This window comes from Excalfactoria chinensis, chromosome 2 (assembly GCF_039878825.1).
Source record: "Excalfactoria chinensis isolate bCotChi1 chromosome 2, bCotChi1.hap2, whole genome shotgun sequence".
NCBI lineage: Eukaryota > Metazoa > Chordata > Aves > Galliformes > Phasianidae > Excalfactoria > Excalfactoria chinensis.
Window position 1 is genome coordinate 123,216,326 of NC_092826.1, and position 26,456 is coordinate 123,242,781.

Genomic DNA, 26,456 nt, shown 5'->3' on the forward strand with positions numbered 1-26,456 from the left:
ATGTACTGCAGTGCCTCGATAATCTTGCCTGAATCAGAACTCTGCTGCAATAAGTGTTGTACAAACAGAATAAAAGCCCATCTTTGCACCAGACAATTTAGTCTAGTGATAAAACTGGGCAATAAGGGGTATTATAAGTATGGTCACAGTAGCAAAACTTCAGTTATCCACAGAGATTTAGAGAACATAAAGAATGAAAGAGGAATGTATCGTGCATATTTACATGGAAATGCAGAATCTGATGTTGCACAAACATGGCTCAGTGCACACTTGAGAGAGTGGAAAATAGCTAATTTATGAAGTTGTAGGAAAAAGATCTTAGTATTTAGTCACACAGCTTTTGAGGTCACCAAACTGTGTGCCAGCATTTCTTCTACAGACAGGAGAAAATGTTATGTAGGAAGGGGTTCTGCTAATTCTTGTCCATTTTTATTTGCACAGTTAATTTTATGTCTCAGACATAATCTTTGTGTTATGGTGTGCTGTTTTTTGTATTACTGCATTACCATGGTATGAGCTCACCACACTAGAATGTCATGCTGTGGAGGAGGCTTCTGTTGTGCTGGGTGCTGAGTGGAATCTGGTGTCCTCTGAGTCTGAGTATTACGGGAGGGTTGGTAAGAACGGTATAGATGAGCTATGAGGGCTGATTATACTCAGATATAATAAAAATGGGGAAGGAAATGGAGGGAAAAAGGAAGGATAGAGATGATGATTCAAGTGGCAAGCTGGGAAGGTGATTTTTCTAGGAGCATGATTTGTCAGAATGGGATGCCTCCATCTTTCTGTAGCTAGCAGATGGCAGAAATGTCACAGGAGAGTTTTAAGCTGCAGAGGTGTCTATTAAAATCTGAAATGTGTTAATCAAAAAGGATTGCCTTAGGGGAGATGTTTTTTAACAGGGAAGCAACAGAAGAGAATCAATTCCAGTTTCCATTTGAAGAACTCTTGAACAACTGGTATCTTTTTGGGTGGACACAAAATCCCATTCTTAAATTTCATAGGCAATTCCGTTGTCAAGTCTACTGTGATCATTATGGGTAGAAAACATTAAGAGGAAAATCATTCAAGAAGAGAAAACTGTGAGAACAAACTGTGAACATGAAAGATGTCTGAGTATTGTTAATTCAGAATACTGTTCTATCATGCCACCACTAATGATGGAATTAAATATGCTTTATGTCTCTTGTAATAACTGCCAATTGCAGTTAACAAAGTTACAAAACCAGTACTATAACAAGGTTAAAAACCAGTACTACAAAGGAATGCCCTTTGATGATGATTAAATTCAATCATTATCAATGCCCAATTTTTAATCTTCCATAGGATTTTATTCAGAAGATTTTTGCAGAAGACGACTGGATGGTGAATGATATAGTAGCAATATGGTAAAGTGGAAACTTTTAAGCACAGATGAGTAAACCTCTAAGAAACAGCAGCTGTGAAATAAGATGATTGATTAATCCTACACTTTTCCCTCCAAGTGAAAATTTACTCCACAGTGGACTGACAAAAAGTGAAGCAGCTACAGAAATTGCATATTGCTGTAAAATGAAACAAAGCATAGGAACAGATGATGGGACAACTTGCAAGCGTGCTTGTTGACTGTCAGCTCTAAGAGACACTCTGAGCATCTGAGCATTAGAAGAGCTGGCACTTCTTTCTTGCACTAGAGGTGAATGAAAGTGGAGTTAGGATTTTATTTAGGTGGTTAATTGTGCTATGTTACTTATTTTATGCAAGAGTTTTAAGCTGGAAAAGGAGAACAAACCGAACTATGCTACAACATAGTTCAATAAAGAGAACAGGTTTGTGCTTCTGTATGAAGCTAAACACTGCTGTTTTATTGCCACTAGAGTGAGTGGCTTTTCCTTAAGAGTGGACTGGGTGTATGGACAATGCTATGCCCTCTATATGAAACAGAGAGCCTTAATTTCCTGTGACTGCCTTTTAGCCTCCCTGAGAGTAAGATCAAATGAATAACATCATATATAAGGACTGTTATCAATCATGTTTTAGAGCCAGATGATGAGCTTTGGATTGGGTTGAATGACCTCAAGGTTCAGATGTATTTTGAATGGAGTGATGGGACACCTGTAACCTACGCCAAGTGGCTTCGTGGAGAGCCCACTCATGCAAACAATAGGCAGGAGGACTGCGTTGTTATGAAGGGAAAGGTAAAGTCATGTTTAACTATTGACTTAATTATCTTTATTTTATTTTATTTATTTTATTTTTTGCTGCTTCCTTGAAAGACAATGAAGTGGTGGCTCTCCTTCAAGGCTCACAAGGTCCAGAGATTTCCATATGTGCATGTGGACTTTGGAAGAAACTTTTAATTACACTACAAAACACATGAACATCTAAGTGCTGGAACCTGCAAATGGTTAAACTGCTAGGTAGCAAAAATAGTTACATATATAGTTACAGATAAGTACTGGCATGTGATTTATTTTATTTTATTTTGTATATGAAGAGATGTTGGTAGAAGATGAAGTAAACTTAAAAATGGGATATAACATCTGGTTAGATATATGGGATATAACATCTGGATAGATATAGCCAAGAACCAACCAAAAATACCAGTTCAAGGCTGCAGAATCTTGGCATTGTAGTGACAGGACAAAGTATAATGATTTTAAACTAAGAGACCAGATTTAAATTAGATTTATTAGGAAATTCTTTATAAAATGGATGGTGAGGCACCAGAACAGACTTCCCAGAGAAGTTGTGGATGCCCCATCCTTGCAGGTGTTCAAGGCTTGGTTGGATGGGGCCCTGGGCAGGGGGATCAGAGGAAAATAATCTTGATGGTCTTTTCGAACCCAAACCATTCTATGATTTCCTTTCCTCCTGCTTGATTAACAAATTAGTTGTCTTTGTAAAGATGATGTATTGCTGTCACCTCAAGGGTGACTTTTCAGCAGGGTTAGTAATCAAAAAAGGGATACATTAATGGTGAATCACTCTCTGCAGTCAGACTGAAATTCTGTACTGAAGTTATGTGTAGGTTTTGCTTCCTTAAAAGCTAGAAAAAAGATCCTTAAATACTTAAGCATAGAGCACATCTTTGAAACATAAATCCACTTGACTGTGATGTTCTGTTCTTATGTTCAGGATGGATTTTGGGCAGACCATTCTTGTGAAAAGAAAATTGGTTACATCTGTAAAAGGAAACCCCTGTCAGAATCACCTACAGAAGAAGAAGCTATTGACACGGGCTGCCAGAGAGTAAGTGAAAAAAAAAAAAAAAAAAAAAAAAAAAGTTGTTGAAGCTGAATGGGCTGCTAGGAAGGATTAAGAAGAGAAAATGGCTCCTGGGTGAATCTGGAAGGAGAGGGGAAATAAAGGAGAAGTGTTTTCTGTGTTGTCATCATTAGAACAGTTGGCCTTCTCATTTTTATGGGCAGGTGGTACAGGTGAATAAGTCCAGACTCTGACTCTTTGACTCTTGGTGTTCCTTTTATTTTTCTAGAACTTGAAAGTGTACAAAACTCAAATGTGTAGCTCTTGAGTAGGCTATTATTCCTTGATTGGAGTTCAGACCTTCTTAAGAAATTTGCCTTCACCAGCAGTTGCTCTTCAGCTCTGTCTACATTTTTTCTTCATTACTGTTCATGGCAATAAGAATGTGTTTGTTTTCACACTATTCTCAAGGCTTTGTTTAGATGTTTGGCCATGCTTCCTGCTTTGAAGAATTTGTTACAAGTTCCTAAGCAAAACTGTGCTCCTTCTGAATGGCTGCTGAATTTATTCCTTGTTAGATAGTCTTCTTGATATGAAATTGAAGAACATTGTGAGAAAATTTGTGTTAATTGTGGCTTGGTTACAGCAAATGATTCCTCTGTAGGCATATTCCTAAGATAATTACATTTGGATGACAAAACAATAGGAGAGAGTGTTAGTGTTAATAATCTATAAACTTGTTTGATGTGTCATTACCAATCTAGAAAGGCAAGCTTAAATTCGCTTTCCATTAGCATTCTCGTGCTTGCACACCTATGTGACAGGTAGAGTACTGAAAGCACACAATAAAATCCCATCATATCTTTTATAAGTGGAAATCACTGATAAAAAATCATTATAAATCAGAACTTTAAAAAAACTTTCTTCTTGCCTGTTTCCACTCTGCCTTTTGCACTTCAATTGTTCCTTTGTCTAATGGTTAGCTGACGGTGTCATGAGTCTTTTTTACTTTTTTGTTTATATTTATGTTTTTTATATGTTTTTCTAAGAACTTTATGAAAGTTGGCAGCATATTTAATCACTTAATGGTTATTTTGACAGGGCTGGAAAAGACATGGTTTTTACTGTTACTTCATTGGGAATACGTTTGTAACATTTTCACAAGCAAATCAAACCTGTGAGAGGCATCAAGCATATTTAGCAACTGTTCAAGACAGGTAAGAGAAAATTGCTTGCATTAGGGGCTGCATGAGAACTTGACATATAATAATGTCAGAATGTCAAAATAAAGATTTTGATATGGATGACAATCTTTCTTGAGATGAACATACAAAACTTGTAAAAGATTTTGCATACATATTGAAATCTATGAAGTCACTTTATAGTAAAAATAGTCAATGTATATGAAATGATTTTTTGCTATTGAAAGTTATAGGAAGGAAAAATAATAGGAAGAGGAGTTTCAGAATTTCAGAATTAAACTACTTACTCAAAGTTTAAATAGGAATCCAAATGAGGATAGAAGTGCCTGGTACTTGACAACATCACAATACATGAGTCTTCAATGGGTGCTAAGTTTCTGAGCAGCTCATACACGTTATTGAATACAGCATATTTCAAAAATAAGAAAGTCTGGTGTGCCTGCAGCTGACTCCGTGCTTTACACTTTCTCTTGTCTCTTTCATTATAATTTAAACAGATATGTTCCATTGTGAAAACTGTTTCATGGATAATAACCCTCTAAATGCAGAAAGAACTGCAGCTGTGATTAAAAAGTAGTTAAATAATGTGGTCTTCAGACTAAAGGGAGACTTTTTTTTTTTTATTACATTAGCTCTGATTTTGCAAAGGGTTTTTATTTAAACACTGTAATGAACTATGACAGGCTTTACCTCTGAGTAGGTTTGTTTCCTAAACATTTTTTTTCATGTATGATCATTGGATCTAATTTGCAGTTTTCCTTAGTTTAACAGTTTATTATCATCATACTTCAGCCTTTACTTTAGTATATTTCTGTAATAGTGCTGAGGCCTTTTGTGGTTTTGGATTTGCCTGTAAAAAGAAATTATTAAATACAAGGGTACCAAAAAGTCTTTAAAATACAGTGATATTTCAATTAAGTCCTGCCATGTTCCTTCCTTCCCATATCCTCTCCAATTTCGTAACAGTTCACCATTATACACTTTCTATACTGGACGTCACAAGAGAAGACAGAATTGTTCAGTATTCAAGCTTACAAATAATATTATGTTTTGTTATTTGGTTTGTTCATGTAAATCCCTCCATGTCACTCTTTCAAGAAAGTACAAAGGTAGTTCTGAGAAAATAAACTGTTTACAGCTTTTAAAAATTAATTTAGTGATATTAATTTAACAGTTGTGTTCTTTTGAACAGATACGAACAAGCCTATCTGACTAGCCTGGTTGGGCTGAAAACAGAAAGATACTTTTGGATTGGACTTTCAGATGTAGAAGAGAAGGGAACTTTCAAGTGGACTAATGGCGAACAAGTCTTATTTACACACTGGAATTCTGAAATGCCTGGTAGCTATGACTCTATGCTGTCTAATGAGTGCAGTGCCCAGAATATATTCCCACTTGTGTTTTTTATTTCAGTCTTTAGCTCCTGTCTGATGGTATAATGACCAATTGCTCTCAGATATATCTGGCTGCTCTCAAGCATGCTGTGCTGGTCCTAACTCCTTGCATGGTGCTTAACTGAGGTTTTTAACCTGGGTGTAAAAGAAACTTGGAAGTGCTGTCAAGGTTCTGATTTACCGTCATTCGGCATGTACTACTTTAGAAGATCATTCCCTTCAGACATACTGTGCCTTACTCAAAAATCCTGCCTGTTCAGCTGTATCTCATAGTACATTTCCTAAGTGCATGTTTTGAGTTGTGGGAAATCACAGCATACACAAAACATTTCTGGCCTTAGAGAAAACAAGGTTGTAGGAGAGGACAAGAGGAAGGTTTGTGGGTTTTTTTTTTTTTTTTTTTTTTGTAGTTTTTTTTTTTGTTTTGTTTTGTTTTTTCATTTAATATTTTTTCTAGATGAATTGTGATTTCCTTATTTACCAGGTTTTCTAAGTTTTGTGAATAGAAATCTGGATATACTATATGTATTATAATACATAATATGTAGATATATATTTGTTATAATACAGTGGGAGGGGCGGGAGGAAGCTTTTCATGTCTGACATGGTCACATCAGAAAGAAGATGGTCTCCAGCCTTTAACATTCTGATATGTTATATCAGGCTTTTGGGAGATAGCCAGATCCTCTTCAATTGCAGTGTCTAAGGCAGCAGCAGGCCTATGTATAGCAAGCTCATTTTATTAAATCATAGTCAAATCAGACAAATTTGGTTAAACAGCTCTTATCATGTCTTCAGTTTTAGGGAAGAATTGGTTGAATTGCATGATAGAGTCAGCCATTGGAAGTTGATGTGATTTGATATGCGGCACAATTCAGTATCTCAGATATGGGTGAAAAACTTTTTTTGTTTTTTGCCTTTTTTCCCGTGAGTTAGAAACATTTTTAACTTTGTACAAGCAAATACTTTAATTTCTAACAGGACAGAATGCGAAGTTTTCTAAAGTTCTCAGTGACCCCTGAAATGTTGCTTTTATGTATTCATTTTTCAACTAGGAAGAAAGCCGGGCTGTGTTGCCATGAGAACTGGAACAGCAGGTGGATTATGGGATGTAATAAAATGTGAGGAAAAAGCAAAATTCCTATGCAAAATGTGGGCAGAAGGAGTGACGCCTCCACCTGTTCCTACAACAACTCCTGTTCCCAGTTGCCCAGAAGGTTGGAACTCAAACAATCGTATTAGCTTTTGTTTCAAAGTAAGTATGTTGCTTAGTTCTCAGTTATGGCGGTTTCTATTTGGTACACCTACATGCAATAAGAATTGGTGTACAATAGACTTACTGCTTAATCAGCTTATTCATGGATTACACATTCAGGTCCTGTGCCCTTTTATTGAAATATTTGTAATTTACTTTTTTTTTTTTTTTTTTTTTTTTTTTTTTTTTAAAGTCTAATCTCGAGGTCTGGTCATTAGAGCTTAATTTCCCTATTCTTGTTCTATTTAAAGTGTCGTTCTCCTGACAATTTGCAGCAGGTATTGCTGACATCAATGCAGTCTGCCAGCTTGACTCAAAGATGCTCAGATGAAAGCTGTTTTTCAAACAGACGAGCACTGACCTTACATTGTAATTTTCTTTAATCCCCATAGAACAAGTTAATTTTAAGTGAATTGTTTTTGAGTTTCTTGATCATGTGATCTATATGGTCTATTATGCCTGATGGTAAAATATACTGTCTTTAGCCCTTTTCTAGAGGAGAGCAAAAGAAAACATGGCTCGAATCTCAAGAATTCTGTCGAACTATAGGAGGAGATCTGGCCTCCATTAATGGTAAAGAAGAGCAGTATGTGATATGGCGTTCTATTGCGTGAGTATCTGTAATGTGGTCATCTGATCACTTTATTTATCCTTTTGATCTTTCTGAAATATTTCATTTTAGGCATATGTTTTTACTTCACTGTAAACCAGCATCTGTATCAAACAGCAAAAAAAACAGTGCTGATGAAATAGCAGTTCTAGTATGACTAGCAACAGTCACCCTAGAGGCTAATGCTATAGTAAGATTGGCAAAATACCTAGTAGAGACAACGTTAATGATCAGATGTAAAAACTTTTACTGTGGATTTGTGGATTTTTTGAAATTAGTATAGATGACAGTTTGTTTAACATATGCACATGTACAAATAGGAAAGCAGTCAAGATGTAAATCTAGTTACTTAAGGTGCTATTTTTTAATGTGATTCAGCTGCAGCAAGTAATTTTGTGTTTGGAAACTCTACATGCCTTTAAAGTGAAAACAGAGAAACCGCAGGTACTGGACTGTTAGCGAGCAGTGCTAAAAGCTAGAAATAGTTGAATTTTAATATTTGTCCTCTCAAGTTATTATTTGTTTTAGCTTTAAGCATTATTTGTAGAGAAGCTGATTAACTGCTCTGGATGATAGGTTATAAAAAATACCGTAATGCCCTTATTAGTTTTGTTTTTATGTTTAAGCTCCTTAGAAATTGAATATTTATTCTTGTTTGTTTGTTTGTTTTTGTTTTTTGTTTTGCTTTGTTTTGTTTGTTTGTTTCTTTAGAAACAATGGTTTTTACCACCAGCATTTCTGGATGGGCTTGTATTACTTAAATCCTGATGACGGCTTTGTCTGGAGTGATGGATCTCCGGTCAGTGGTTTAATTCTTCAGAGCTGTCTTTTTCCATTCTCTGAGTTTCTCAAGTGCATGGTGTAAATGTTTGTGTGCAATTTTATGTTTAACCATAACACTTTACTCTGTCATGCTCACATTAGGAAGCTTATGAATAGTAATTTAATTATTATTCATGGATGAATACATTTTGTGGCTGATTTTTATGGCTAAATCATACTGATTTTTGATAAGAAAATGTGCATTTAAATAGAAGTTAATCATACATAAAACTAAAACTAGAATTTAAACAGGAAAATTAGAGTAGCAGTAATATTTTTATGAGAAAAATGCCAACATTTTTGTTGTTTCCCTATAATGTCCTACTATTTTACTCAAATGGGCTATTTGCTTTATTTATCAACATGTGGCATTCACCATCATTGTTGTTAGATGAATTTTACAGAATTTATGTCCTTAAAAGGATCGGTATTCTTCCAAGTGTGATAAGAAGCAACAGTTACTTAAATTGTGGTCCAGTTGCAACCTGAAAACAAATCTGAAATGTCACTATTTACAGGGGGAAGCTGGTTTCCTCTTACCTTTGTTTTTCTACTTGACAATAGAAACAGATCTTATGCCTGTGCGTTGATACTGTCTCTCCCTTCTCTCTGTTATTACTGTACTGTATTACAGGATCCTCATAAAACCTTTTCTATCATAGGTGAGGTATGAGAACTGGGGCTTTGGAGAACCCAATAATTATCAAGGAGTTGAACTCTGTGCAGAGATCAGTGGTGATTCAAGCATGCTTTGGAATGACAGGCACTGTGATTATCTATATGGATGGATCTGCCAGATAAGAAAAGGTACCGGTTGCTTCCTTCCATGTATTGTGATAACGAAAAAAGAATTTCAGTTGTTTGGGGTTTTTTTTTGTGTGTGTTGTTCCCCCCCCCCTAAAAACTAGGAGATGTTGCTTTTAGTATTCACATTCACTTCTTTGTGTTTTCTTCAATGAATGCTACTTTTTCTTTTTCTTTTCTTTCTTTTTCTTTTTTTCTGATTTTAGCTACAACTAAGAAAATTGTTTACAATATTTGAAATTTTTTGTATAAAGACTCTCTCCTTTATTAGCCATAGGTATTATTTGGTAAGCTAACTTAATCTATAATTGCAAGATGTAGCCTGATTAGGGAATAATTCGTTTTGCATTAGCTAAGTTTTACATTTATTTAGTAGTTTATCACAAAGTACTCTTAAAACCTAAGTTTGTTATCTGAAAACATTAAAAAAAATAATTATTTTGGGAAATTATGAGTTTCACAAACAGGACATGGAAGTACCTTTGAGTATTTTGGAAAGCGCTTAGTTAAGCTTTTTGCCATGTTGGAAGGGCAAGGGGCAAAACAAGGATGACTCATTTGTAATTGTCAGATTATTGACAGTAAGTTTCCAAATCTACAAATCTACTGTGTTTTGGTAAAAGGATTAATTGGGCACTGATTTTTTATTTATTTATTTATTTATTTTTAGTAAATATCAATATCAATGAGATTATTTGTAGTACAAAAATAATTGATAAACCTATAGAGAGATGTCCTGTTTTAGAAATTGTTTTCCTGTGATAATAATGACATATCTGAATCTTTCTCTGTCGTGCCATAACCAAAACAAACAGGGATGTACTGTAGCCTGGAATATTATTTTTAGAATGGACTAGTTAAATTCTTGGGCATATGTATTTTCCAGTGAAATTGTCTGTGGAAATTTTTAAGATATCAGTGTAAGCTCTTCTGCGAGAAAATCCTGGTCGATGAAAAGCTGGACACAAGGCAGCTTTCATCCTGGAAGGCCAACTTTATCCTGAGCTGCATCAAAAGAGAGATGACAGCAGAGCAAGGGAGGCAATTGTTGCCCTCTGCACTGCTCTTGTGAGGCCCCATCTGGAGTATTGCATCCAGGCCTGGGCCCCCCAGAGCAAGAAGGACATTGAACTATTGGAGCAGGACAAGAGGAGAGTCAAGAAAATGATCAAAGGGCTAAAGCACCTCTTCTGTGAAGAAGGGTTGTGCGAACTGAGCTTGTTCAGCCTGGGGAAGAGCAAGCTTCATGGAGATCACGTTGCAGCCTTCCAGTATTTAAAAGGAGCTTATAAGCAGGAGAGAGACAGACTTTTTACACAGCCTGACAGTGACAGGACAAGGATGAATGGTTTTGAGCTGATTTAGATTAAATATTAGGAGGAATTTTTTTACTCACAAGGCGATGAAGCACTGGGGCAGGCTGCCCAGAGGAATTGTGGCTGCTCCATCCAATGAGGCATTCAAGGTCATACTGCATGGGGCTCTGGGCAGCCTGATCTGATTCATGGCAACCCTGCCCACAACAGGGGGTCTGTAACTAGATTATATTTAAGGTCTCTTCCAACCTAAGCCATTCTTTGATTCCTGCTGTCTTTCGTTTAAGCCACAATTCATGTATTAGTTAAGTGGAAAAAGGAGAGAGAAATAGGACTGTCTTAATAGCGAGAATGCCCTGAGACATAAGATTTTCAGCATGTAGGGAATGTTAAATATGATCATTTAATTTAGGCAAATATCAGGGTATTTATTATAAAGTGCCTTGCACATTAGGGATTGCTTGTATTTAGAACATAGGGGAACAAGAGTTTTTATTTGAATTTGGCCAAAAATAAGAGATTTAAACCATTTAGTTCCTTCTAATTTTTGGTATTAAATCCATTGCTAACATAAAATTCAGTGTTAAGAGGCATGCCTGTTGCTCATGGTAAACATTTTCTCTTACTGCCATAATAAATATTTCTTTTTCTTACAGGTGCAAGTTTAAAGCCTGAACCAACAGAATCTCCTGTACCCAGTAAGTGTTCTTGCTTTTCCTATTAATGTATGTGTGCTTAAGCATATTTTAAAAATTCTACTAATGAGAATATCTTGTACCTTAGTAACAGTATAGTTAGCTTATTATTTATCTTACAGAGTATGTGACTACTGATGATGGATGGATTATAAATGAAGACAGGCATTATTATTTCAGCACAGAGAGTGTTCCAATGGAAAAAGGTCGAGAGTTTTGCAAAAAGAACTTTGGAGACCTCGCAGTCATTGAGAGTGAAACTGAAAGAAAGTTCCTCTGGCGATATGTAAGAAAAATTAATTAACGCTATGCAATAATCATCCAGAATAAATGAGTGCATGCATAAGTCCTGTTCAGTCTGTTTTCCTCACAGGTTTTGTAACAGTGCAGTCAGTGAAACTTCAGTAGCATTAAGGCAGATGAAAATGTATGAGAAATCAAAGTTCATTTTTTTTTTTTTTTTTTTTTTAGATTGCTTCCTATCAGAGCCAGGGCCTTTTTTGTTTAGAAATAAGTACAGTAAGCATTAAATACATCCTTATTTGCTTTTAAATCATACCATGTGGCAGTTAGGCCACATTTTCATAGAATTATAGAATCATAGGTTATCCCAATTTGGAAGGGTCCCACAAAGATCATTGATTCCATTATATCTATCTGCAGCTGCTAATGTGCTAAGGTAAATCTTAATGCTTAATTTCAACTAATTTTTGGCTTTGTTTTAGCAAGAAGCATTGTAATCTTGAACTACAATTTGGTAGGGCAAGTGAGTTAACTGAAAGATGATGGATGAAACATTCGAAGTAGCGAATCAAAATAGGTATTGGTTTATACACAACTCTCAGAACACTGGCTTTTGAAATTGTCAGTGTATCTAAGATGTAGTCTACCTAACAACCTCTTTTTGCTCAAGGAGGCAGAAGGACAAGCGTCTTATATGGAACATAATCAGGGGTGAAGTATGTGAGTGGTGGACTATAAGCAAAGAGCTTTTAGATGATGTTTCCTTGGTGACTGAAAGCCTGATTACTGTCTTCAGATCACCTTCTTTAAGTCAGTAGTCTACAAGTCAGATTTGAACTACTTGAAGCTTTTCCTGACCTTGCTGAAGGATGTCAGTGAGTTGACACAAGCCTATATTAATTGACATCCAAATTGCAGGATTTATTTCTTGTAGGGTATTTGTAGATGATGTCTGTCATAGACACTGTTCAAGAGTTGACAATTTCACAGATATTAAACTGTAAAAAGTGACAATATACTAACCAAACTTTTTGGTCAGTGGTGAAGTTTGACTGATGATTGTCAGCTATGAGCTGCTTTAAGTTTGCTGTTGTAACTAGACATTATAGCAATTCCTATTCTCTGTGAATAAATAGTATATTACTCATTATTAATGAATTTCTGTGATAAGAAGTGTATACAATATTAATTGTTATATTCTAGATCTTGAAAAATGGCAAAGAGGATGCATATTTCATTGGTTTGCAACTGAGTGTTGATCAAAGGACAAGGTAGGTGGCTGTGAACCATCATGGTTGCATTTATTGAGCAGAGAAAAAAATTTATGAAGTGCTCGAATTAAATTTAATCCTGTAAATGTGTGTGAGAATATTTTTAAGTTTTACTCAAAATTTCCAGGGATTAGTGATTCATGCTTGGTGTTTTTTATTCTGAAAGTTTTAAAACTGTATTCTGTCCTAAATTTATCACAATTTTTTCTCTGCATAGTAGAATGATCAAGCATTTTACTTGTGTTATGACTAAAATCTCTTATATGTGTAATAGGTAAAATGAATGTATGACTTGGGGAAAATGGTGAGAATCTGTACTATCTCATTTTAAAATGCTGTCCAGCTTTTATGTTGGTCTAAATGGATATTTTGGGTATTGTCCTATCAGCTGTAGAAGTGTCTGCTTATTGTGTAAATCAAAAATAAGCACACATATTATGTTTATGCATGGAGAACAATTCTAAGGTGGTTAGCAGAGTGACAAACCTTGTAGATTAGACTATTGAATGACTATATTAATTATTATATTAGACTATGAATGACTATATTAAAGATATTGTAAAATGACTTCAATATGTGATCAATCCTACTTATATTAAAGAAGTGTTTTCTTGGATCATTTTTCTTAAGTTGGATGGATGGCACTCCAGTGAATTATTTGGCATGGGCACCACATGAGCCTAACTTTGCAAATAATGATGAAAACTGTGTAGTCATGTATAAAAATTTAGGTGAGTTCTGTATGTTTGCTCTTGAATTTCATTATTTATGAGCTTGAGTGTCCCATTTTTTATTTATTTTTTTTCTTCAGAGAGGCACCCATTTATTTTATTTTATTTTTTTTCTCTTTTTTCCCTTCATTTGCTGTTGCATGTTGTTGTAGAAGACCACAGTATTATAGTTTGGACTTAACATTTCATGGTTCCTATGTTTATCTTAAATATAACATGGGGAAGCTTGGATAGAAGTTTGTGGTTATGATTTCAACACAACTGTTTTATATTTTTAAATTAAAGTTAACTTAGTGTGTCACTATAAAACTCTACTGTCTGTTTCTACGTTGCTTTCAACGCTGATGACAGCATGTATAAAGTGCCTTATTTATCCTAAATTCTGAATTAGAATTATAATAAATGGAGGGGCTTTAGATGTGATCTTTCAGCTTACTTTGGGTGAAAATTATTTTGATCTAACTAATTCAGGTTATGGTGTCACACAATCCCCCTTTTATCTTACATTTAGGATTTTGGAATGATATAAATTGTGGTTATCCAAATCCCTACATATGTGAAAGGCACAACAGTTCCATTAATTCCACAGTTCCTTCAACAACATTTTCAACTCCAAGAGGATGTAATCCAACTTGGCTTTCCTTTCAGAATAAGGTACTGTAACAAAAGCAGAGCATGTTGATGTTTGGCAAAACATTAAATAGAAAGTAATAATTACAAATACATTATTAAATAATTTATTTTTTTCCAGAGGGCTGGTTGATGTCTACATGTTTTTCTTTGTTTGCCCATCCACAATTTCATTTTTTGACACTTCATTGGAAGTGATATATAAACATATTTGGTTGCAGCTTATGAAAGTCATTCTCTAGTCTTCTCTTCAAACCTTCTTTTATGCATTTCCTAAAGAATTTACATATAGTTCTTGAAGTATTGACACTTTGGTTTGTGTTTTAACCCTATTATAATACTGCTTCAGTAATGAATATATTTTGCCTATCTTGAATTTAGAACTGTGAAAAGTTTTGTAGAGTCAAATTAAAATTAAAATAAAACAAAATACAAAAGTGGGTTAATATTGGTCTTGTAGAGATTATCAATATTAGTTTTCTGGCATTAAAAGTCAGATTTTGCTTATTTTCTACCAATTTCAAATCGAATTTAGTTTATGTCTTGTTTAGGAGAGTGTTTTCTTGAAACTTTACCTAGAGAATGGACATGATTTGAAACTTCATTTTGAGCAGAATGTGTTTTGTCCCAGTTAAATCTGCTATTTCACCACCTTTTCTCCTTCCTGCTTTGCATTCAATAGTGATGTTCAATCTGTAAGTGATGTTCTAGTAAAGGTAATAAATAGAGAATTTGTTCCTGTTTTAGTGTTACAAAATATTTGGATCTACAGAAGATGAACGTGTCACTTGGCATGCTGCACGAACAGCTTGCATGAATTTAGGAGGAAACCTGGCCACTATCCCTAATGAGCAAGTGCAAGGTACTGAGAATAGTTCTGTAGCAACTAGATGAGATGACATTTAATTTTTACAGATGGTTGCATTTGTGTAAATATGGACAACATTTGAAGGATGTCTTTGCATCTGATTTTGGTTCCACAACATACAATATTTAGAAATTTACAGTGAAATCTGCACCTGAATCTACCAAATTCTATTGCTGGCTTAGAAATGCATGCATATTATCTTGGCGACCAAAGTAATGCCTTTTCTGCCTGCACATGATGCCAGTAGGACTCAGCAAGTTTCATTCCAAGTGATGTAGTTTCACTAGTTGGCGTTAACTCACTGCGTGGCTTTCCATAGTAACTCAAGTAGAACAGCTTTGGGATTAAAGCTTTCTGTCTCTGGGCAGTTTGCGACAGGTTTGACTGATCATACACCTAGCCATAACTCACTACATATTTGCATCATTATTTTCACCAGACGAGTTTATTTTAATGATTACAAGAATCATATCAGTGACTGGGTAAATGGGCAGATATCCCATGGTTGAATATAAATGATGCAATAATTAGGAGAGATTTTGATAGATGTTAATAACATCTCTTTTTAGAAATGTTTTAAACTACACTGAGAAACAGATACTGCATAATGTTTGTGAACTGTTTGTGAACTTAAAAGAGCATGCTGATAAATGATACTTTGTAAAACAAGTCATTGTACTCTGAGCAGTTAACTAGTTTAACTAGTTAATTAGCTAAAACTTTAGAGTGCTAATATGAATTTAGCACTACTTAATTTTTTTCCACACATCAAGTGATCAAGAGTCAAACTTTCACAGAACTCATCAAGCATGATTGAATTTCCATCCTACATAAAACTACAGTTTCTCAGATAACTTATGCAGGGCTTGAAATGACAAATAAAACTATAAGCATTAAACTATTGTTTCTGCAGTTACTGTGGGTATGAAGACTTGAATTCTTGTTACAATTTCTTTCAGAGCAGCAACGCTAACATTTGGCATAGAAATCTGTAGGTCTTAGTCTTGGAAATGCTAAGTAAGTTGCATCCATTTTAAAGACTGAAAGAAGATGTGTGGTTAATAGAGTAGACAAATTTATCTTTTTTTTTTTTTTAGAGAAGAATGAGCTCATAATGTTGACTAGCAGTTGGCAAAAGGCATCACAATTTTATTTTAGCAATTTTATTTTAGCAAACTGGTATACTGTGTGGTCTTGTGGGCTGATGAATGCCAGCTGAGATAGCTCTGTTTTTAAGCTATCTGTACTAGCTGAGATGAGCAAAGGACCTTCCTGGGCTTTTTAAAGCTGTGGTAATTGTCTCTTCTGAGACTCATTTTAAAGCATCTTTCTTGTGTGTTCTGTTGCTTGTTATGGCAGTGCAGGCTACTATACTTCCTTCAGTGAGGAAACAGTTCTGCTATTATAGATGCAGCTGTACAAGTGGCTGGTGCTCAGTTGTGTTGTCTGTATGATACCACAATAATATAACCACTCTGGTGGGATCATAGAAAATGTATATAATCTACTCCACTTTATATTTCTAAATCAGTTCTAGTACTGGGATTAAACAATGTTTTGAGACCCTATAAAACTATTCTTGTCATGCTTTTGGAATTCATCCAAGTACAAGGTTAGACCCTTAGCTGGAGTATGTTGCACAGAACAAGAGAAATATATGTTGGTTATCTGTTAAACTCACAAGTTGCCTACTTTTTATCTTAAGTATTTGTGTTGCCAGAAGTAAACTGTTGTTTACTTCAGTAAAATACCATATGCCATTAATGACAATGAGGTCTGACACCTAGGTTCAATCACCCTTCATGGAAAATATTTCTCATTTTCTTTCTCTTTTACTATTTTTAATTATTATTTTCTTCAACTCTAGCTTTCCTCACTTTCCACATGAAAGATTTTCTCACTGACACATGGATTGGATTAAATGATATAAATCATGAACTGAAGTTCCTCTGGACAGATGGAAGAGGAGTTTACTTTACAAACTGGGCCAAAGGCTTCCCATCAGGACATATAGGATCATACTCATATGATGGCCAGGTAAATTGCAATCACAAACTGTCCACTGATACATGCTTTTAGATTACACATTTAGGCACTTGCTGGGATTTAAAACTTTACTGCTCAGTTTACTAGTTTCATATCTGTATAATTTACTAGCAGTACTGACATCACCATAGTTGTTTTTCTTTCTTTCTTTCTTTCTTACCTTGTGATATTGCCCAAAAAGTGTGTGGAATAAGCACATCTTCCTCGTCTTCTGACCACTGCTGTGCTTTGAATGTGAGGTGTTTCGTATTTAGCATGTAGCTTGCAAGATTTATTTACAGAAAAACATTCCCTGTTGTACATATGAGCTAATTTAGTCAGTCACATTTGCAGGAAGGACATATCTTTGTAAAAAGCTAGGCATTCGAGTTTCATGGAAAAAAAACCAACTTCCCTATTTTGCTGTTATACAAACTGATTTCACAGGTCATAGAGTCCCTCTCACTAATCTAATGTGATTTAGATTGTTCTCAATTACAGCATTAGCTGTATTTCTCTTGAATGAATTTTTACCACACAAATCCTAGTTTTATGAATATTTTTTCTTTTTCTGGTTTTGAAAGTATCCCCTCTGAGCTTTTTATCTTTACTGGGGAAAATGTTTGAGAATATGAAGTTCAAAATAGAAAGCATGTATAAAGTGTTACTTTTGGAAGGAACAAAGCATTTTTTCCCCCTCTTTTTGTAGGAGGTATTATGATTTCTATGAAATTATCTATGAAAACTTTGTTTTCAGTTTAAAAATTTCAAATTTATTTTTACTTGACCTCAGGAAAAAAAAAAAAAAAGAAAAAAAAAAAAAGGAACATATCATAGCTTATACAAAGTACTTTGCATCTGTTCAATTGGAAATATTTAAATCTTAATGCATAGCACTTACTATTGAAGTTTTTCTCTGTATAGCTTTTGCTAGACAGCAAAAGTAACGAAGAAAGTAGTGCATTAGTCACTCTGTATTTAATATGTGTGAACAAAGTTTCTAGATATTGTGTTCATGTAATAGAAACTGAAATTTCACTGTTAAGGTGATACCTACAGATTAGTGACTTTGAGTAGCAACTGGTCTGAGTTTGCTGTGTCTAGTATTATGGCTTGCAATAAGAAATTTTAAGGGACGGATATTTCAGAAATGTTACATTGCCCATTGAAGGTTCCTGTTTGTTTGTTTGTCTGATTGTTTGTTTTTGGAGTTTGTTTTCTTTTTCCGTGAAAAAAGTTAGTCTTTTCTTCAGTATTTGATTTAATTTCTCTTTAAATCATCTGGGGCTTTCCTTTTCTTCATGCTGTATGCTTGGAGATGGGAGGAACCAGAAATTTCTTGTCTGCCTATTCACTGCAAGGTTGCTCAAGATAGAGCAACATTAAGAAACTTGTGATGTGCAAGAGGAACAGAAACTCTACATCATTAAAAACTTGCAAAGATATGAGAATAAATTAGAATGTTATATCTGTATGAAGTTGTAAACGAGAGACCAAAGTTTCTTATTCACATTTTCTAGTTATTTGTAACTGATTTTGTATCTTCTTGTCCCAAGGCTGATTGTGTTGTCATGAGAAATAATCCTGTTAAGGAAGCAGGGAAGTGGGCTGATGAGAGTTGTGATAACAACAGAGGATATATATGCCAAATTAAAGCAGGTATTGCTGTTTTCTTATAAAGTATAACCAAAGCTTATGAGTATTCAGGATCTTGCTGGGGTGTTCTGTGCTGGATTTCAACACGATTTCACTCTTAATAAAGACACATCAACAGACTGTTTTTCAGGCAGGAACACCAGTATCATGTTTGTCAGACCAAAGGTCTTCCAGCTGACTGCTTCCAGTAACTGCCATATTACTAACTTCCTGAGCTGGAATTTATATCTGCATATTCGTGTTTAGTATGAAATTTCACTGTAAGGGTGGTACCTATAGATCAGTGTTTGCTTTTGAGAAAGAGCAATTCTAATATTGCTGTGTGTAGTATTACACCTTACAACAAAGCATTTTAAGAAACTGATATGACAGAAATATATACGAATGATAATTTTTCTGTGATTTTTGTCTGTCATTTTCTGAACATGTTGGCTTTTAAAACGTATTCTGGGAAATACTAAATTGTACAAGCTGAATGAACTGTCTAGAGTGTGAATGTAACTCATTCACTATGAACTTGAGGTGATTTACCTCCAAAAGGAAAACAAAAACCAGTGAAAACCTGGATTTAAATATCAGATTGATTTGGAAGAGCTGGTCTGTTTTGTAGTCTCCATTTTCTCTGGCAAAAATATCTCTTGAAGATAACAAGCAAAACACTTCTGTTGATGGAAAGTTTTGTCCTACTCTATTCCAATTTATTTAAGTTATACTATTCTGGAGAATTATACAGAATGCTCCTTTATTCTTTGTCATGAATTGCTCTAAGCGGCTCTTTTCCTTTTGACAGCTCTGTAATTGATTTATACTATAGAATCTTGCCTAAAGAATAGCATGTTCAACCCATGTTGGTCAGGGAGTATGAAATCCAGAAAAGAGGCAGGTTGCTGTGTCTTATTTGCAATTACAGTCAAATAATATTCAGCTGTTAAACTAGTACATGATCCTTTTTTTTTTCTTCCTTTGTTATACAGATGCTGAATTTCTCCCTTCTACAACTACAGACCCAACAAGCATTATCCGTTATGGTAACAGTAGTTATATGTTTGTCCATACAAAAATGAATTGGGCGGATGCACGAGAAAACTGCAAACGTGTTCAGTTTGACCTTTCCAGCATCTTAGACCCCTACAGTCATTCATTCCTGTGGTTAAAGATATTAAAGTATGGGGTGCCTATATGGATTGGTCTTAACAGTAATGTGGTAAGAACATCAAACTAATTAAACATGCTGCTGCTTTTCTTATGGAAAAATCAGAAAATGCAAAGTCATATTATATCTTTATGTTCTTATTTATTTATTTTTTGATCCTAAATACTTCTTATACTGTCATATCTACAGGTAGGGATCTCCACTCTTCCATTACTCTTCCTAAATTATATACAGTGTGCATAACTTTTAACACTTTTTCTGTAACATTAAACTCTATGCACTTCCAGACAGTACATTGCAAAATAGCATTTTGAATTATCTCTTTGTAGTTGAGATAAAATCCATGTACAGTGAAAAACATTTACTGTGAAGTAACAATGGTTCTGATAGAATCACTCTTCAAACATTTTGAGGGTAGTTAGCCAAATTATTAATAAATTGGTTTATTTTATTTGTCTGCCCTCTCCCATTTCTTTGATATTTAGGTACATTCTTGTATTAAAATATGTTGTCTTTTCTGCTTGAAACAGTCACTTGTCCTGCATCCCCCACATTTGGCTTAATACACAAAGGAAATAAAAACTGGTGGGCATAATGTAGCATTTCTTAAATACATAAATGATGAAACGTTCCTCATAATAACTAAATTATTTGATTGTTTTCACAAACATTGGTGGGAGATAAATTGTTTTTTAAATGTGCTTCAAATTAAAATATTCTATATTTCTTGAAGCCTGAGAGGAAAAAAAAAAATTACTCTTCCCACTTTACTCCTAAAAACTACTTTAAGTGAGATTATTAGTACATTCAAGTTAAGAGTTTTGTTAAGTTTAAAATTCATTCAGTGTCACTTACTCTGCACTTCTTTTTTGCTAAAAATCATTTTTTGCCCTAACTGAAAACTTCTTGCACAGGCATCATCATAACAGGCATTTGACTGATGCATAAATTGTTAAGACTTAAGATTTCATTCCCGGGGTTTTGTTTTCAGACAAATGGGCGTTATGAATGGATTGATAACTGGAGAATGAAGTATACTAAATGGGCTGAAGGGGAGCCAAAGCGAAAAATCGGGTGTGTTTACCTAGACATTTCTGGAGCCTGGAAGACAGGATTCTGCAATGAAAGTTACTTCTCTGTTTGCAAAAAGCCTGATGGTAAGAACTGGAAACTAACTATTGCAATTGTATTGATTGTCTGACTTAAAATGAGGGCCAACATTTAATTAACAAAGCTAGTGTGTCTATGGATAGCCAATTGCTTTACATTAATAGCTATATATATATATTTCAACTTTATTCTGGTATAATTATGTAAAAAAATTAAGAAAATTGAAGAATCAAAAGATAACGAATCAAAGGGCAGTGGTCACACCCATATGGTGTTAAAGGGAAATAGCTGACTGACCAAACCATAGTTACACAGAATATTTGATCATAGTAGCTTATGGCATTAGCTCACAACCCATAGGACCAAGCTCATATGGCCCCTAATTTAGCTCTGACTGTGAGTAAAGATAGAGATATAGAATGTGTTAAAGCATAACAGTGTGCTTGGATTATATTAGATTTCTTAAGGCTGCAGTACTTTTTTCTTTGATTAAGGACATTCAGCTGTTATGTTGCAGTAAGCAGTACAGACTATAAAAGTTACATTTTATTAAATACTTGAATAAGTTTACTAATGTTCTGTTGGAATAGTCTGTTCATGATAAAGGAATATATAAGACAATGTGTTCGTAATTTTTTTTTTCCTTTCCCTTTCCTTCTTTTTCTTTTTAACAGTTCAAGCTCCTACTGAGCCCCCGCAGCTTCCTGGAAAGTGCCCTGAATCAGAAGGACACCATTCTTGGATTCCTTTCCGAGGTCACTGTTACTATATAGAATCTTCATCTACAAGAAACTGGGCTCAGGCATCTTTAGAATGTCTTCGACTGGGTATGTATCGTCAGTTAAAGAGCTTGTCTTTCAGAATTTTTTTCTCTCTGTGGAAAGCTGAACATGCAATATACACTTTGTGATTTCAAGGATGGTCCAAGTGTTGACCCACAATTAAATCTAATTATTACCCTGATTTTGGAGGAGATGGAGGATAGCTGTCTACCATTTGTACATGCTGCATTTTATGTGTACCAGGCATTATAAGAGCTGTGTGGCCTGGAGTGGAGATCAGTAAAGAGAAAGCTTTGTTCTTTGGCCCTGCTAGAAGACAGTCATTCTCATCACTAAGTAGCAATCACTAAATCTTGGTTTAGTGGAATTTTTTATCAATTGTACATCTGATCTGATTTTGCACCTTGATTATTCCTGTTTTGAATTCTGATAGTTTAATTTCCTTCTCGTGTTGTGCTGCCTAAGCCTGCACCCAGTGCCCAAAGTAAGGCTGCACCACTGTATAGCAGAGTGGGACAATTGCTTTCTTGATTAGCTTGCTATTCTCTGCATGCTGTGCTCTGGGATGACAGCCCTTTTGGCTGTCAGGGCATGCAGTTGACTCATATTCAACTAGCCATTTATTTGCCTTGATATCTTTCATGCCTGGTCACTGGGGCTGAGGCTGTTGTGTAGCAGCCCTAGGACAGAACCATAAAGAATGATGTACCTTTCTCTGAATCCATAACTTGGGTTCTTCCCCTTGCTCCTCTGGACTTGGGAAAAATGGTCTTTGGTGGGCTGATGGCTTCTTTGATGGATCAGCAGTAGCCAAGGAAGGATACTCATGCTACCCTCTCTGCTAATGTCTCTGTGTTGAGGATGTGCAGAAAAGCTTTTCATGACAAACGTTAACAGTTACAAAATATCTGAATCATTCTGCAAAAGGGGAACAAATAGAAAAACATGAAGACTGCAGTGAAAAAAAGAGGAACGTTCCATGTTCTCCTATATTTTGCTGTCCCTACTTGCACTCTGTTTTTTGTTTGCAGTTGGGCATTTTCCAATTATATCTCATCCATAACAGAATTCAGAACCATAGTAGAATTTATCACTAGCTCAACAGTAATCCACATTTCGTTCATATTTTCATTCTTTTTAACTCTTACCTTCCTTACCTGAGGAAAAATACCTTCAAATATTCATTCTCCCAATCAAAGCAGATGTTGCAGTATTGACTGGATTGTAGCCTCATGCAAAAGAGAGCTGAAGATGGTCTTCATTTAGTGTTTAATGACATTCCAAACAAAGCTGCATAGTTCGTTCTCTCTGCTGGCACACTGCAAGCCCCATGCTGTGATGTCTTGACTTTGCTACAGCATCAAACAAAATGAATCATTATGGCAGAATGCCTTGTGTTGTATGTGGATGACTAACCGGATATCTACTACACTACCTGGACAACAGATGACCAGAATGATCTTTCTCTAATGACTGCAGTGAGAATATAGGAAAATAAACAAGAACTAGTTGAAGACTTTCAGTAATGACTGTGCTTCAGAAAGGCAGCAATTGAGCTATATATGATCTATATAAAGGCTTGGAAAATATTTAATCATCAATATGTGAAGTTAAATTGTGCAAAGACTGAAGATTCAGCTACTTTTTACTTTAATCTTGTGATTTTGCATAGAGACTTTTTAATGTTAAACCATCAGTAGGAATTATTACTGTATAACATATTAGCTTGTATTTTTCCTTGAGCCATTATTCAGTTTTATTGCTATTTCTCAGTGATGATAAAATTGTGCTAGTGCAATGCCTTGGAAATGATTAAAAAAAAAAAATACACCAACAAAAATACATGAGTTCTTTGTGGGATATTATCAAAAGTTAGTTCTTGTTCTGAATTTCAAAATCCATTTGGAACTTGGCACAGATAATCGGTGGTAAAAATAAGATTGGCATTTCACAGAACAATGAAAGTGCCTGACACTGTAAAACTTTGAGATATTTGTTTTCTTTGGATCTTGCAGGTGCATCTTTGGTATCAGTTGAAGACTCAGCTGAAGCCAGCTTTCTGACATACATAATTGAACCACTTGAAGGGAAGACATCAACTTTTTGGACTGGAATGTACAGAAATGTAGATGGTAATTTTTTTTTTTAATTATTTTTATTTATTTATTTATTTTTATGAAGAATTGCCATAAATTGTTTAATATGGATATAAAAAAACTATATTATACTTCTCTAATACATTTCAAGAGAAATTAGAAAGGGTAATCAGGAAAGCTAGTAATCAAGAAGTAACCAGCAGATTTCTCAGGAAGGCAATAAAAACAGAGCAGAAGATGAATAATATCTTATTCTTTAATGTGTTCAATATTTTCTCACTTAGGAGAATGGCTGTGGCTAGACAACACTGCAGTGAATTTTGTCAACTGGAATACAGGAGAACCTTCCCCTCAACAAAATGAACATTGTGTTGAAATGTATGCAAACTCTGGGTACTGGAATAACATCTACTGCACCTCCTACAAAGGCTATGTTTGCAAAAAGCTAAAGAGTAAGTGCTACATTTATATTTTTTTAATATAAGGAATATTCTTTTTGTGTGCTAGTATTTAGTAGATGACTTTTATGCACAGTGCATTTTAGCTGAGCAGTTTGTGTTTTTATAAATGTGAAGAGAATGACACTTGCATACTAACAGAAAGAAAGAATAAGTCTTGCCAGAAAGCAGAAGGGCTGATTAGCATTCAGAACCCTTTGAATTGCTTTGAAAATATTCTGTTCTTATCTCAACTGTTCCTAGTGTGTGCCTTTAACAAGCCTGTCTGTCCTGTGTTGACAGTTGTTCAGTTATCAAGTTGTTAATGTTCTTTGCACACACAAATTAGTTTATTTGAAAATATATTGCTCAGGAAATCCCCCCTTTTTAGCACAGGGGGGTTACCCTTTCCTTGTTATGGAAGGCTCATATGTGTATTATTTTGCAGTGTAAAGCAGTGCTTCTTTTAACTGATTATTTTTTATTTGTGAATTAACAATCAATTTTGGCTTTTTTCCTCTATGTTTTGCTGTTTTGAGAAGATAAATAAGTGAAAATTAAGGCAAATAGAATAGTTTGTATGTAATAAACTGAAATAGCAGAATGTGCAAATTTGGCACATTTAGGGCATATGTTTTCCTAAAACTCATACCAGTCATTTCTTCCAGCTTGTATTGCAGTATCAACAATCTCTTACTAATAATTACTGAGGAGAACAAAATACACTTAAAAGCTGAGCTGTCCACTTCCCTAAAATACTGGAAATGAGTGAAATTCTGCTGTCCTTTCTAAGAATTTGCTTTTATGGCTTACTCAGATGCTTGTAACAGTGACTGTATTTTTCACAGGAAATACTGTAGAGCTGTTGGGTTTACCTATCCATTCAGAGTTTAAAGCCTGTCTTTTTACATTGTGACTGGGAAATGAAAAGACAATTTATTTTCATTCTTTAACTAAAATAGTCATAGAGGCAGATAAAAAATGTTGCAATTAATGGCCGCCCCTTTCTTTTCAACCATTCATATCTCTTCTTTTTACTGACACCGTAATTCACCTGTTCTGATACTAAACCAATTCTGAGAGTTGAAATGGCTGAAAAACAGTTATGATTAGGTTCAAACAATCTAGCTTCCTGAGCTGGAATGTTCTAGAGTCATTGAACTGCCAATGTCAATTCAAGGACTAAGTAGTCACTCAGAATCATTTGAGTCTTAAACTGCTGTAGTAATGCAGCTCAGGTCAGCAGAATTTTGCAAACCTGTGGTAGCGCTAAATGGAGTGTTAGAAGCATCACTTAACTTAGTTTCATTTACTGTGCCTTGCTGCATTTGCTGCTTTCTGAAAGGTTGTAAATGCAAAACAGTGACTGAAATATTCTTGTAAAATAGATGATATTTGCTGTTCCACTTGCTAAGATAAAAATTATTTCAGTAACTTGAAATTCTGGAGCTGCTCTGTTACATAAATAATCTAACTTAGTTTTGTAAATAAGTATGTAGTCTAAATAATTCAACAGTTCTACAGGTGCTAGTGGATTGGACTTCAAAATAGTGGCTAGGAATATTATGTTCATGGCATTTCACTATAACTTGTCTGAGAATCACAGAATTGTAGGGATTGGGAGGGGCCTCTGGAGATCTGGAGTCCATCTCCATGCCTAAAGCAGTTTCCTACAGGAGGTTGCATGGGAAAGTGTCCAGGCAGATCTTGAATATTTCCAGAGAAGGGGCCTCCACAGCCCCTTTGGGCAGCCTGCTCCAGTGTTCTGTCACCCTCAAGTAAAGAATTTTTTCTTCATGTTCCCATGGAACTTCCTGTGTTCCAGTTTGTACCCATTGCCCCTTGTCCCGTCACTGAAAAGAGCCTGGCCCCAGATCTTTCAGATTTACAAGCATTGATTAGATACCCTCATAGAGTCCTCTTTTCCAGGCTGAACACTCCCAAGTCTCTTGGTCTTTCCTCATAAGGGAGATGCTCCAGGATCGTAATCACTGTTCTCTTTCTAGAAGTTTCCTGTCTTTCTTGAACTGGTGAGCCCAGAACTGAGCACAGTACGTGAAAATTGCTAAGACATGCTGGAGTTCAGGAATAGACTTAATTGTCTGTGGAGGCAAGCCATCTCTTAGCAAAGCAAACATATTTGCTATTTACATGTAGAATGATGAGTACT

The 26,456-nt window shown here is 35.1% G+C and overlaps 1 protein-coding gene across 1 annotated transcript in view; it reads left to right on the plus strand.

Annotated features, from left to right (window-relative positions):
- MRC1 (mannose receptor C-type 1) overlaps positions 1 to 26,456 on the plus strand; it is a 48,302-nt gene that overhangs the window by 20,819 nt on the left and 1,027 nt on the right. The window contains exons 8-28 of the mRNA XM_072328455.1: positions 2,020 to 2,177; positions 3,118 to 3,231; positions 4,288 to 4,403; positions 5,581 to 5,729; positions 6,838 to 7,037; positions 7,523 to 7,647; positions 8,359 to 8,446; positions 9,132 to 9,276; positions 11,246 to 11,287; positions 11,407 to 11,570; positions 12,731 to 12,798; positions 13,429 to 13,529; positions 14,041 to 14,183; positions 14,907 to 15,021; positions 16,895 to 17,064; positions 18,609 to 18,711; positions 19,683 to 19,912; positions 20,853 to 21,018; positions 21,646 to 21,798; positions 23,769 to 23,885; positions 24,134 to 24,301. Coding sequence (XP_072184556.1) covers positions 2,020 to 2,177; positions 3,118 to 3,231; positions 4,288 to 4,403; positions 5,581 to 5,729; positions 6,838 to 7,037; positions 7,523 to 7,647; positions 8,359 to 8,446; positions 9,132 to 9,276; positions 11,246 to 11,287; positions 11,407 to 11,570; positions 12,731 to 12,798; positions 13,429 to 13,529; positions 14,041 to 14,183; positions 14,907 to 15,021; positions 16,895 to 17,064; positions 18,609 to 18,711; positions 19,683 to 19,912; positions 20,853 to 21,018; positions 21,646 to 21,798; positions 23,769 to 23,885; positions 24,134 to 24,301 — 2,835 coding nt within the window. The remainder of the gene's footprint in view (positions 1 to 2,019; positions 2,178 to 3,117; positions 3,232 to 4,287; positions 4,404 to 5,580; positions 5,730 to 6,837; positions 7,038 to 7,522; positions 7,648 to 8,358; positions 8,447 to 9,131; positions 9,277 to 11,245; positions 11,288 to 11,406; positions 11,571 to 12,730; positions 12,799 to 13,428; positions 13,530 to 14,040; positions 14,184 to 14,906; positions 15,022 to 16,894; positions 17,065 to 18,608; positions 18,712 to 19,682; positions 19,913 to 20,852; positions 21,019 to 21,645; positions 21,799 to 23,768; positions 23,886 to 24,133; positions 24,302 to 26,456) is intronic.